Source organism: Bombina bombina, chromosome 2 (assembly GCF_027579735.1).
Source record: "Bombina bombina isolate aBomBom1 chromosome 2, aBomBom1.pri, whole genome shotgun sequence".
Classification (NCBI taxonomy): Eukaryota; Metazoa; Chordata; class Amphibia; order Anura; family Bombinatoridae; genus Bombina; species Bombina bombina.
The window spans coordinates 569,837,913-569,852,289 of record NC_069500.1 but is presented as its reverse complement, the minus strand read 5'-3'; the positions used below and the strand labels follow the sequence as shown (position 1 = coordinate 569,852,289).

At 38.6% G+C, this 14,377-nt stretch overlaps 1 protein-coding gene across 1 annotated transcript in view; it reads left to right on the top strand.

Moving 5' to 3' along the window:
* Positions 1–1,442: 1,442 nt before the first annotated feature.
* LOC128647182 (tigger transposable element-derived protein 1-like) overlaps positions 1,443–14,377 on the top strand; it is a 31,320-nt gene continuing 18,385 nt past the window's right edge. The window contains exon 1 of the mRNA XM_053699967.1: positions 1,443–2,738. Coding sequence (XP_053555942.1) covers positions 1,443–2,738 — 1,296 coding nt within the window. The remainder of the gene's footprint in view (positions 2,739–14,377) is intronic.

Sequence of the window (14,377 nt, the reverse complement as noted above, 5' to 3'; positions counted from 1 at the left end):
AAACAGCCCCATTGTTTCTTATGGGGGAATCATGCACGAGCATGTTTTTTAAGCTGGCCGCTTCCGTAATCAACTCTGGTATCGAGAGTTGCAGTTGCGTTAAATATGCTCTACGCTCCTTTTTTGGAGCCTAACGCAGCCATTCTGTGGACTCTCAATACCAGAGTTATTTTAAAGGTGCGGCCAGAAAAAAGCCAGCGTTAGCTACGCGGGTCGTTACCGACAAAACTCTAAATCTAGCCGTTAAATTGTTGTATATCTGTCTAAATTGGGGATGGATCTGGCAGGATCCTGCTTTTACGCACACCCCAAACCCAAACAACAACATAAATAACCGAAAAATAAGGAAAATTAAACCTGGATGCCAATGACTAATTGTGGTATTAGGGTGTGATTTATAAATCTCATCTTTGTTTTATTGACTTCTATTAATCAATCATGAATAGTGAAATAATTCTAGCTCTCAGAATTTTGTTTCATGTTATTGTTTTCTAGATCCCTCCTTTAGAATCCACTTTAAAGGGATATTAAACAATAAATAAATGCTAGATAGAATAATGCATTCAAGGAAAAGATTAGTCTGAGAATAACATGCAAAAGTTTCATTAGCTGTAAAGCTTTAGTGTCTATAAAACAATGGGAGCTGCCATGTTGTAACTTAGGTTACCTTCTCTACTGTGGCCAATTAGGAGCATGTTATCAATAGGTCACTATGAGTGTGCAGCCAATGGCAGTGTGGAATATAACAGTGTTCTGCACTTCCTTTTCTAACAGGAACTGAAAAGCACACAATTGCAGAATGGAATTATAGGAAAAGGGGACAAAAGAAATAATGAAAGAATATTGCAGCGTTTGTTTATATCTATTTATATATACAGGCATACCCCGCTTTACGGACCTTCACTTTACGGACACTCGCGAGTACGTACACAGCTATTACGGACCCTCTCTTTACGGACACTCGCGAGAACGGACAAAACCCGCCCCTGCGCACATGAAACAGTTAGTCTCTATGGTTCAGGAAGAGGTTGCCGCGCGCCAAGAAGATGTTGCTGCGCACCAGGAAGAGGTGGGGTTTCCGCTCACTGTGTAGAAGCCGCGCACAAACGACTTTGCAAGTTAAAAAGTGAAGTTAAAAAGTGAATCGTGTATAGAAGATTCCTACACCCAAATTGGTATTTTATTCCATACTGCCCTGTACAACTACATAGAACTTTGGGGAACATATACTGTATACAGTACTGATTGTAACACGCTTGGCACACACTGTGTATAGAAGATTCCTGCACCCAAATTGCTATTTTATTCCTGCCATAATACTGCACTGTACCACTACTTGTACATAGAACTTTGGGGAACATATACTGTATACAGTACACGTACAGTACTGATTGTAACACGCTTGGCACACAGTACAAATGTACCTTTACCTAGAGCTGATAATGGCAGATAAAAAGAAATGCCGTAAATCTATTACCTTGGATATGAAGCTTAAAATTATTAGATTGTATGATGAAGATGTAATTCAAGCTGAAATAGGCCGAAAGCTAGGCTTCACTAGGACCACAATTAACACAGTCATGAAAAACAGAGAAAAAATTGTTGCAGAAGTTAAAAGTGCTACACCTTTTAACACCACAACGATTCGAAAAAGGGATAGCATTGTTGCAGACATGGAGAGACTCCTAATACTTTGGATAGAAAATCAGACAACACGCCATGTTCCTGTAAACCAGGCAATTATACAAAGTAAAGCCTTAAGCTTATTCAATGACCTGAAGGCTAAGAAAGGTGAAGCAGCAAAGGATACTGAATTTGTTGCAAGCCGTGGATGGTTTGATAGGTTTAAGAAGAGGTCTAATCTACATAACATCAAAGTGCAAGGAGAGGCAGCTGCTGCAGATACTGAGGCTGCAGAAAGCTATCCAAGTGAATTTGCAAAAATTATTGAAGATGGAGGCTACTCTATGGATCAAATTTTTTATGTGGATGAGACTGGTCTATTCTGGAAGAAGATGCCTGCAAGAACCTTCATTGCAAGACAGGAAAAATCAATGCCAGACTACAAGCCAGCTAAAGATAGAATAACCCTTCTGTTAGGTGGCAATGCTTCTGGTACCTTAAAGCTAAAGCCTTTGTTTATTTACCGTTTTCAAAATCCAAGAGCTTTGAAGAACTACGTTAAAACTAGACTTCCAGTGCATTGGAGGGCAAATAAAAAAGCATGGGTAACTGCAGCCCTTTTTGAGGATTGGTTTGACACCTGCTTTGTTCCAGAGGTGAAAGCTTATTGCAAGGACAATAATATCCCTTTCAATATTTTGCTGCTTGTTGATAATGCTCCTGGACACCCTCGAACGCTAGATGAGCTCAACCCTAACATTAGAGTGGAATTCCTACCACCAAATACCACCTCATTACTGCAGCCCATGAATCAATGTGTCATAGCTGCCTTCAAGTTAAACTACTTAAAAAGAACAATCATTAAGTGTATTGCAGCAATAGACAAAGAAGAAGGTGCAGGGCAAGAAGTCCTATCGAAATTCTGGAAAAGCTACAACATCTTGGATTGCATTAAAACTGTAAGAGATGCTTGGAATGACATAAAGAATACCACAATGAAAAGGGCCTGGAAAAAATTATGCCCACAGTTAGCTGATGATTCTGAAGGTGTTGATGATTCTGTAGCTAATGTTACTGAAAATATTGTAGAGATGGCAAGACAGTTAGAGCTGGAAGTAGAGCCAGAAGATGTTGCTGAACTGCTTGCGTCCCATACTGAGCCCCTCAGCAATGAAGATCTTCTAGAACTTGAAGAGGAGAGAGAAGAAGAAGAAGATGTGCAAAATGGGGTTGAGAACATTGAACAGCCTGAAGGCTTCAAAAATTCTCTTTCAAGCTTTCCGTCATCTTGATAGCGCCATGGCTCTTTTTGAAAAGCATTATAGGGACTTTGAAAGAAGCTTCACAGTCAATGGTAACATTTCAGGGGCTTATTCCTGTTACAAAGAAATCTACAGAGAAAAGAAGAGAGCTACACTTCAAACCTCCATAGAGACTTACTTTTCTAAGTCCATCAGCACGCAGATCATCATCATCGACAGACAGTCATTTGGATACCAGATCATCAACTGACAGTCCATTTCCAGCTCTGGCATCACCACCCAATTCTGCTCCTTCTCTTATTGCTACTTGTAGTACACCCAATTCGCCAGCAAGAAAGCGTCTCGCCTTTGAAGAGTTGACTTGTGAAACAGAAGATACCAGTATGACTTCATCCTTACTAGAATAAATGCTCATAGCTGATCCTAAGCTTAGAAAATGTTGTGTTTATTTTGCAATACTGTACTGTACAGTAAAAATGTTCTCTTGCCCTAAGCTGATCCTAAGCTTACAAAATGTTGTGTTTATTTTGGCAATACAGTACAGTACAGTAAATATGTTCTCTTGCCCTAAGCTGATCCTAAGCTTAGAAAATGTTGTGTTTATTTTGCAATACAGTACAGTAAATATGTTCTCTTGCCCTAAGCTGATCCTAAGCTTAGAAAATGTTGTGTTTATTTTGCAATACAGTACAGTAAATATGTTCTCTTACCCTAAGCTGATCCTAAGCTTAGAAAATGTTGTGTTTATTTTGCAAAACTGTACAGTACAGTAATTATGTTCTCTTGTCCTAAGCTGATCCTAAGCTTAGAAAATGTTGTCTTTATTTTGCAATACAGTACAGTAAATACTGTATGTTCTGTTGCCCTAAGCTGATCCTAAGCTGATCTTAGTAGTGCTATCCAAATAATATATCAGTTTATGGCAGGGTTATAAACACAATACAAAAAAATAGCAACCCTAATCAACCATGCATCTACTAGACCATACAATTAATATAAATACCTGAATTCTTTTATTTAGTTAATATCCATGAACATATTGAAATATATTTGCAATAAAAGGAAACTAAATAATATTATAGGCGCTTGAAAACTATTTAAATATGCTATGCAAAATTCCTACACGCTTATCTTAAGAAACCAGCCTTATATACAAGTCTTTTAACATCCAAGCAATACAATTCTAAACAGTGTTTATAAAACAATAGGATAATATATATATTCTGCTATTTAACTGCAATTTATCCTAATACAATATTGACTTAAAACACCAGAACTTTCATAGATAAATCACTTAGTCTACCAAATACAAATTTAAATAATATCTAGGCTGGGGTTACCAATTTAAAATACAATTTATTTATTTGACTCTGCCAGGCCCAGCAATAGTAATTGTTTACTTTAAATGCTTGCATACAAATAGGTGGGCTAAGAGCTATCCAGGACAATGACACACAGTTTAAAAGTATAATCTGCTCTTTAAATCTATTAACTGTAAAGGCTATGCATATGACTTATCTTACAAAACCCAGAAAACTGTATCTTTAAACTGCAGTGACTTTAAAATATCACATGTAATTAGCAGCCCTTTTCTTATACTCTATATATATATATACGTTACCAAAATGAGATCCAACTTCAAGATTTTTTTCACACCTCATATAAAATAAGTGTAATTGCAATGGAATAGGAGTAGTATGGCCCACTTTGTTTTTATAGTTTGACTGTGTCCCACGCAAAACAGTTTCAGTCAGTTACAAAACTCTGCAGCCAGTGTGTCCTTCCTTCTGCATACAACTTATTAGTCTAATCACAGGTGTGAAATATGGGTGGCCCTTCGAAACCTTGTCCCTCTATTGGATAATCTGAATATCCCATTTCCAACAGCCAAAAAGCTTTCTGGCTGTAGTTCTCTCATGGCAACACTGGGTGGCATCACAGACAGACACAGCAACATTTGAAACAACTTAAATCAGTATTTCTATGAAATGGTTATTCATTTTATCATAATTTACTGCAACAACTATTCCCAATATTTGCTTTGGATAAGTTATATCTTAATGACTTTTCTGATCATTTTGATATGAAACATCACATATATCTAACATTATATTAAAATAATTTATATTTCATTTAGCCTAACAAAAAAAAAATGTATATTTCATAGTCATATCACATCAAAGTAACTTCCATATCTTCATCTCACTATATTTTAAGAGATGTATTTAAAACTTTATAAACATTTATTACACATTCATATGATATGACATTTCATTTCATGCAGGCATTCCATCTCTTTCTAAGTGCATAGATTGATGCTCATGACCAATGGTTGTCTGCAATAAAAATAGAAATAATTATTAGAAGGGATCCAAGCATTTCATATGTCTATGGTACAACTGAAATAAAATTAAGTATTATTAATCATTTACTTTTAGGCCCACAAACATCTATTTATATTCTTAAACACACAGAGGCTAAGATATTCATGCTTTCAAAATATGTATGTCTTGTATTTATTTTCTTATATGAATATCCCATGCAGCAATCATCCACCTAATACAATGTGCTTAATTTCAATATATATATCATGAATCATTCCAAACATGCATGGAAAACTGGCATTGTTCCCCTTGCAAAATGCATCCAACTCTATCTGTGTCACCTTCCCCCTAGCTGTGTATTTGCAACACATCTTACTTTGAAATCACAAAACTTAGGTGACAAATACCAGAGGGCTTCCAAGCATATTTTTCTCTCATCACCAAATGTCTTGGAGTTATAAAACTCTGCATATATAGTCAAATGAATAGGGTCACTGAGTTAGTTCCTTTAGAAAAAAAAATGTTTGTGTATTTTACACCTCAGGGGTCGTGCTTCAAAAGGCTATGCTGATTTTCAATCCTGATAAACGTGTATTCATCCAGCTATCTGGTAAGGGGGTTGGGACCCCCTGTGGATTAGAAGCTGTGTTCAACAAACTCATGTTCAATTAATCCTGAGGTCTCATCTAACATATACAGTGTATAAAATATACATATATATATATATACATATATATGTATACATATGTAATATTCATTATAATATTCATATACTCTGACATAAATCCCCCTTCCAACTTCAAATAGATGTAGGACACATGTATTTGAATTGGCTTAAAGTCAGTGGTATTTGATGAGTATCAACCATATACCTCATAGACAGTCTCTTATGTAGAAAGTTTGTTATTTTGAGCCTTCATGTTTATCAGTTGGTCATCTTTAAACTACAGTCGTTCTTTAGTTCATTTTGGGAAATGACACTTCATTCTCCCTCTATGACTTGTAGTTGGGATCTTGGATGACACGCTCGCAATTGATTGATATGGACCCATTTATCTATGAAACTTTCATTTTTGGGGATCCTTATTTTATAGGCCACTGGAGATATTTTGTCAGTAATGACAAAAGGACCTTTCCATGAGGGAAGAAATTTCTTCTCCCTAACCTGATCTCTTCCAAAGTTATAAAGATAAACTTTATCATTTATTTCATATTCCTTTTTGGATGTTTTGAGATCATAATAGGTTTTAGTGGCAATTGCGGCTCTTTCTAAATTCCTTTGAGCAAATGCGAATGCATATTGCAGGTGTTTTCTTAGGTTTTCCACATATTGTTGTGTATTGGCAGCGTTTATCAAGTTTTGGTCTGATGTACGGTATAGCAGATGCTGAGGTAGAACCATTCTTCTACCAGTCATCAGCTCAAAAGGTGACATTTTGGTAGCACTACTTGGAGTTGCTCTTAATGCCATTAAGACTAGAGGTAGTTTTACATCCCAGTCTTTACCCGTTTCACTCACAAACTTTTTGAGGATTTTAACAATGGACTGGTTGTAACGCTCTACACCACCACTTGAGGCAGCTCTATAAGCAATATGGAGATTTCTTTTAACCCCTAGTATTTTCCACATTTTTGTCATCACTTCGCTAGTGAAGTGGGTCCCCCGATCTGACTCGATTCTTTGGGGCAGACCAAATCTGGAAAAAACATGGTTGATGAGCAATGCTGCACATGTTTCAGCACTATTGTTAGGTGCACTAATGCATTCTACCCATTTAGTGAACAGGCATGTCACGATTAACATGTATTTGTTACCTCTTGATGATCTTGTTACTGGGCCAATAAAATCAATTTGTATATCTGACCATGGCATTACCATCCCCCTTTTCTGCAATGGCGCTCTATGTGTTGGTGCAGTGGGTTGAAACTGTGGGCAGATTAAACACCCTTGACAGCAGGTTTGAACATCTTTCAACATGTGTGGCCAAAAAGCATAATCACGCAATATTTCATACGTGAGTTTGGCACCACGATGACCAGATGTGGGAGCATCATGGGCATGTTGAAGCATTAGACCTCGGAACTTGGTGGGTACTACCCACTGCTGGATGCCAGTTTTGGAGGTTCTAATTAACAAACCATCCTGTAATTTGAATTGTGATTTAGATTTTATTAAGATTCTCAGATCTTCTTTGCCAATACAATCATCTTTTGAGATGGGGTTGCTTTCAGGATCTTCTATGTGTTTATAGAAGATGCCTACAATGGGGTCTTCTTTTTGACTAGTGATCAGGTCCTCACTAGGAGAATCCTGACTCCATTGTACCAAATTAGGCTCACTCTGTTGTTTTGCCTGGTTTCTGGTAATGGCTTCTACCTGAATTGCACCCATTAAGTGGTCAATATTAAGGAGTTCTCCAGTTATGGCTCCTTGTTTGGCTAATGAGTCCGCAAGGTCATTGCCTTCCTTATCAGGACCTAGAACTCTGGAATGACCCTTGGTCTTTTTCCAGTGTATGGTTAAATCATTGGATACTACCAGATTATCAATCTCGCAGAACAACTTGCCATGCTTGACTGGTTTGTTATTGCTTTTCTGCATGCCATTTCTTTTCCAAGTTGGCAGGTATTCAACAAAACTGTCACGCACATAATTTGAGTCAGTTATGATCACAAATTCATGAATACCATGTTCAGTAGCCATTTCAATGGTTTTGAAAACAGCAGTTAGTTCTGCAACTTGACTGGATCTTGGTCCAATGTTGAAACCTATAGATATATTTGGGAATCCATTTGCCCCAGTTATACCAATGCCAGCGACTAATCTGCGCTCATTATCAATAGTGGCATGGTAAGAACAACCATCAACATATACCCAAGGTAATGTTTGACAATTTTCCTCATTGTACATTTTATATGGGGAAAGCAATTGTTCTTCCAGAAAATCATTTTCTGATAATTCTTTCCCAGGATCTCTAGCAGTACAGTCGTGGAGCTCAGCAAGCCCTTGTGCGACTGGATTCTTTTTATTCTGCTTGTAGCGAATTTCTAATGGCCAGCCTTGCAAGAAAAGAGTCCACGCTGTTATGCGGCTATTAGACAAATTCCCATCTCTTATTCTCTCACTTTGCAAATATAGCAAAGGCTGGTGGGCCGTTTCTACAATAATTTTCTCGCCCTGTATATAGCTGCGGAAATTTTGTAGAGCCCATACGGTAGATAAGAGGGCTTTTTCGCAATCGTTAAACTTTATTTCTACTGGGGATAGATTTTTGCTCGCATAAGCAATGGCTTTGTTCAAATTATCATTCTTTTGGTATAAAACAGCACTCATGCTTAAATCTGTGTACCCTGTTTCTAAGTAGAAAGGTTTGCCACCTTCAGGGTACGCTAAACAAGGTGCTTGAGTGAGTTTTCTCTTCAGCTCTCTGATGGCTGTCTCTTGAGACTCACTCCAGTGCCATTTCACCTCTTTCTTTAGGAGAAGTAGTAGTGGTTTAGCTAATTCCGCATAATTATCAATGAATTTGCGAGAATAATTTGTCATACCCAGGAATGATCTCAATTCCTTTAAGTTAGTTGGGTTTTTAGAATTCACTATCGCTTCCACCTTTTTCTTCTGGGGATTTAATCCGTCAGAGGTAACTTCATGTCCCAAGAAGTTTACATGAGTGCGGCACCATTGAGCTTTTTGCAGGGATAATTTGACACCTGCCCTTTTAAGTTGGCGGAGGACGTGTTTAAGCTCTGCGACATGTTTTTCAAAGTCTGTGCTTTTGATTAAAACATCATCAACATAAGATAAGGTCCCCCTTTCCAGTGCATCAGGCATAGCCTTATGCATGAATACAGCAAATTCATGTCCAGAATTTATGTATCCAAAAGGAAGTCTCTGGAATGCATACTGAACCTTTTGGAAGGAGAATGCTAGCTTATATTGGTCCTCTTCATGTACCTTTATGGTCCAATATCCCTGTGCACAATCAATGGCAGTGAATATTTTGGATCCCTGCATTTGTGCTAGGCACTGGTCAATGTATGGTACAGGCCAGCCAGACATGTATACTCGTTTGTTTAGCTGTCTTAAGTCAGCACACAAACGCCATTGTCCATTGGGTTTAAGGACACCTAGAATAGGATTATTATAAGAGCTGTGCACCTGTCTGATAATACCTCTTTCTTCCAAATTCCTTATGATCTCTGCAAGAGAATCATATGAGGCTAAGTGAAGTCTGTATTGTTTGACAAATACAGGTGGCGCATCAGGATCTGTTTGTATCCTTGCAATGTGCAAGTCTGTAGTACCACAGTCATAAGAATCCTTAGCGAAAATATCCTTGTACTCCATCAGGAGTTCTCGCAGCTGTTGGCGTTCGTCATCGCTGGAACAGCCATTAGCTAAGGATATTTGCTCTTCGACTATTTGCTGAAATCCTGGAAAGATTTCAGGCTGTCCTATTTCATAGGCTTCTTCCAATCTAGAGGTGAGATCCCCTTGGTTATAGTTTACATTGCTCCCATGACTCTGGGAATTGGGGTAATCTTGCTGTTTGATTGGCTGATCAAATACTAGAGAGGCTTCTTCAATTTTACAGATGCCTTCCTCTGAGCTGAAGGGATAAATAGACTGAATATTAAATAGACCCTCTGGCGTAGATGCAAAGGATTGTTCTATTAATTGTTCCTCAGTTAAGTATCCTTCAGGTATTAGCCCAATTACATTATTTTGGAATCCAAAAGTGTAATAACTTGATTCCATTGCATATCCTATGGTAGTTCCCTTGGATAATATTATATCCTGTGGGGTCATGTTATGCACAACAATATGTATTGGAACAGTTCCAATATTCACCATAGGAGTGTAGGTTACTGTGACACCCAGATTTTGTATTCTATGGGAGAGGCAAATCAGTGTTTCAGAAGTTTTTAATTTCTGACCTCTCTTTACCTGTAAGGGTAAAAGAAATTTATCAGCCCCAGCAGGAATTATAACATCGATAGATACCTGCATATTCACAGCATATGGCAATTGCTGGTTTGATTTTAGGGCTGCATTTTCATCCTGAAATACTTCAGGGTCCCCCTTTAACCTGCTCCAAAGGCAAGAATTAATCAGATCTATTTGTATGGCATATCTATGTAAGATATCATTGCCAATGTATATTTGATTATGGGGAATATTTAAAACTAAAAACAGGTGCTTCACTGACTTATTACCTATAGAGATAGATAATAAGCACTTAGCTGTGATGTTATAGCTTTCAGACCTGTCATCCAGGTCGTTGACACAGTGGTCTTGGGGAGAAAGATATTTAATCACTTTAGGTTCAGCAATCTGCGCTAATAAACCTTTGCTTATATAGCTAGCTTCCTGTTTTAAATTTATTTTAGCATACTTGGTTTTACCAAGGTCATGCACTTGTATAGGGATAAATATATCCTCTTTAACTCTCTCAATCCCTGTGAGGTATTGAGTGTGGCCTCCCCCCTTAGGGATTTTATGATCCCCCTTGTGGAGTGATATGGTTAATACATCGCCATCTAGGGAAATATTCGCTATCTTTCCAGGCGATATTTTAAAAGTATTACCATCAGAGCCACTAAAAGGAGTCTGATCATCTATTTGTAGAATAGTGATTTCAGGTACAGAGTTATTCCTGAAATGAATCTCCACAGCATCTGGTTTCTCTTCCACCACGTGACAGCTATGTCGGGTGCGAGATATACCAGATTTTTCATAATTGATAGGCCGTTTAACTTGTGACCAAATTACATTATTTATGCAATCAATTATGGTGCTTAATCGTTTCAGGAGATCACTACCAATAATTAAACGATCAGTGGGCAGATCCACTATAATGACAGGGTGTCTTATGACCCTGTTCCCCAATTTAAATTTTAACCATGCAGTACCGTAAACTTTTAGGGAGTCACCCCCAACACCTATTAGAGAACCGTCAAATTCTTTTATTTTAGGTTGTGGGGTGTTAGCTCATTTAGCTGTGTGTAGTACCTGTGGGATAAGATAGTCGCCTGTGACCCAGTGTCAATTAATCCCCTGATAGGGTTGGAGACTGAATCTTGCAGCTCAACTAATACATAATATCTTCCTGCAGTTTCTACCATTTCACACATAAAATTGGCATTCTCACACATCTGTGGGCTTCGCCACGTGTTACCTGAATTCGCCGTGTCATTCGATGCAGAGGAACCTTCATACCCACCTGTTTCCTCTATGACAGGGTCGGCTGGATTCTTTTGTACTGCATCTGTGGAGATAAGGTTAGGAGAGAGCTGCAAGGGAAGAGTCTTGTTAATTTTTCCCGGATGAGGTTGCCTGTCATCACAGCTAAATTGTCCGTTTTCGGTCTGTGGGGAGAGAACATGATTAGTATCATTGATATTTATTATTACATTTTGTATATCTCTCCCCTCCCCTTCAGGTGACACTGCAGTATTTATGACTGCGCCTGTGGTCCACTGCTGACCACTGGCTGTACCCCTAAAAAAGTATTGTTCGGTTGCTGAGCCGTAGATTTTTGACTCATATTAGCGATTTGTTCGCTCAACCGATTTAACTGGGTAAACAGCATATCTACCTGATTGTATAAGTTACCTCTACCCCTGGGCCTATCTCTTGGTGCCCCATTGTACTGATTCCTGGACCATTGGGTTCCCTCAGAATCAGGGCCGCTATTTCTATTCTGGCGTGGTTGCCCCTGGGGTTCAGCTTGTTCAGTATTAGTACTTTGGGAGCATTATATACCTGGGGTGTCTGGTTACCCTGAGAATATCTTCGCCGCCTATTGTATCTACCCTTGTGCGGATACCAATTATTTGGTGAGTATTCTCTTTGTGAGTAATTATTCACCTGATTATGTCCCCCACTTTGGTTATAGTCTCCCTGCGCCTCAACCTGTGTAGGGGGAGGGGCAGAATTAAACCTCTGTGGAGATGGCCTGTTTTGACTGGCCACCTCTGCATAAGTCCTCTTTTTAGATTCCAAATTGAGGGGGCTAGGTGACACCCTAGTTTCTGCCACAATTTTGGTTTTTGACTCCTTTTTAACCCCCTGCTCACTGGACTGCTGAATAGAGTATAACTTTGTACTCTCTTTGATCAGCCATTCCAATGAGCAGTCCTCATCAAAATCTCTAGCTAAGTTGATTTTGATGGGTGTAGGCAGTGCTTCAAAAAATAAATTTACAAATTCTGAGCCATCAAATTTGGGATTATCTTCAGCCATACTCTACGCATTTTTCAGTACAGAAAGGAATTCGATTGGACTCTGATTCGCACGACACTTTAAACGATATACCGCTATTTTAGCGGCAGTTTTAGTGCGATATTGCCCGAATTCTTTTCTGCATTGTCGTTTTACCCCATTCCAGGAATGAATATTCATATCCTTTAGTGAAGCAAAGAATTTGTGATGCTTACTGTCAAATACCCAGGGCAGAAATTCAATTTTCAATTTATCACTTGTAACATTCATTATAGCTAACGCATTTTCAAAAGCCTGTAAATGATCAATTACAGATGTTGTTCCCTTATTGGAGAATATAGGTACTGCGCGTTGTACGAAGGTGATTATTTTATGGGAATCATAGACTTTATCAGACTTACTCTGGACTTCTCTGTTAGAGTTTCCCTCCCCCGCGCCAGCTGCGCTACAGCTGTCCTCTGGATTTACATCCTGAGGGGATTGTCTATTTGGGAAATCTATTTCTGACCCGTTAGGGGTCATTTGTCTATGTTGTTCTATATATTTTTGTACCTCGTCCCTGACGCGTTCGCTAAAGGAGTTAGCATTATCTGTATTATTCTCATTGTTAACATAAGGGTTTTCATTATGGCGATATGACTGTAAGGATTCCGCTTCATGTTTTACCTATGCTTTTCCCATTCACCTTATGTATGGATTCCGCTCCATGTTTTACCTATGCCTTTCCCATTCACCTGACTTCAGCCTTACCTGTACTTAAGGCATCAGCTGACTGCAGACAGGTGCTTAATTATTAAGTTTCTAGACTAGCTCTGAAGCGTGTCTGTTTTCCACTTGCTGTGTGTTTTTTCTGAAAACAAACCAGTCTGCTTTTCTTCCAATTACTGAATCAGCTACTACCTTGGGATTACTTATTTTTTACTGCCGGTTCATATGCTCATTTTGCCTACAGAAAGTTTTACAGAGGCGAGTTTTTCTTTTTAGCGTGCACGCTACAACAGAGACTTATTTCATACTGCAGTGTGTTTGCTGCCGTCTCCCTCTGAGTTGCTATCTCATCTGAGCCACTGAAGCGTTTCTCACACACCGGACTTCAACCTCTCTTCCACTGCAACACAGCGCAACTCTTCTACAAACAACCTCCCACGGACTAAGTACAAGGACATCTCAGAATTAATTCCGCTTTTATTACACACCATCCGGTGACTGGGGGTAAGCACTGTAGTTACTTTAAGCTGTGCTGTACAAATAAACCTTGAACTTTGCTTTTCCCTGCTGCTCTACTGACCGCAAGACTATCAGCACATGTGTATACCGTTCTGTGACAAACTAACTAACAGTGTCTAAAACTGAGAGTTACACTTCACACTGAACTGTTATATCTTACTCCAGCACTAATAGCAACACTACCTGCTTTCTGGAACTCTGCTTTTCTTTATCAAGATTTATCGTACTGGGAGCTAGCTGAACTCTAAAGATTGCTACTAAGAAATTGATTTATTTTTTATATTTCTTCTGATCCAGCCTTTGTTTATGTCTATACTATTGCTGTGACGTTCAACAGCATATGTGATTTACATCATTCGTTGCCAGACAAGTTTCTGATCTGCAATTCAATTACTTGAGAATAACAACTTCACTGAAAGCAGCTTGGTCTATGCTGTTCAATAGTCCATTTGCCAAAAGTGATACAAATCATTTATTTTGCATACTCTGCAGTTGTGATCCATCCTCACTCTCTACTAAATCCTTACAATTACCTTTTTAAATCGCTAAATTCTCTCTGGCTTTGCGCAAGCTGTTTATTTAAATCTTGTATCTGTGCGATTAAGTCTGTATTATGCTTATCTAAGGCTGTTAGGTTTTGGGCAAATTCATCCATTTTATTTTTGGCTATTTTTAAACCCTCTTCGCGTCTGCGCGAGGAACGAATACTATTTTCT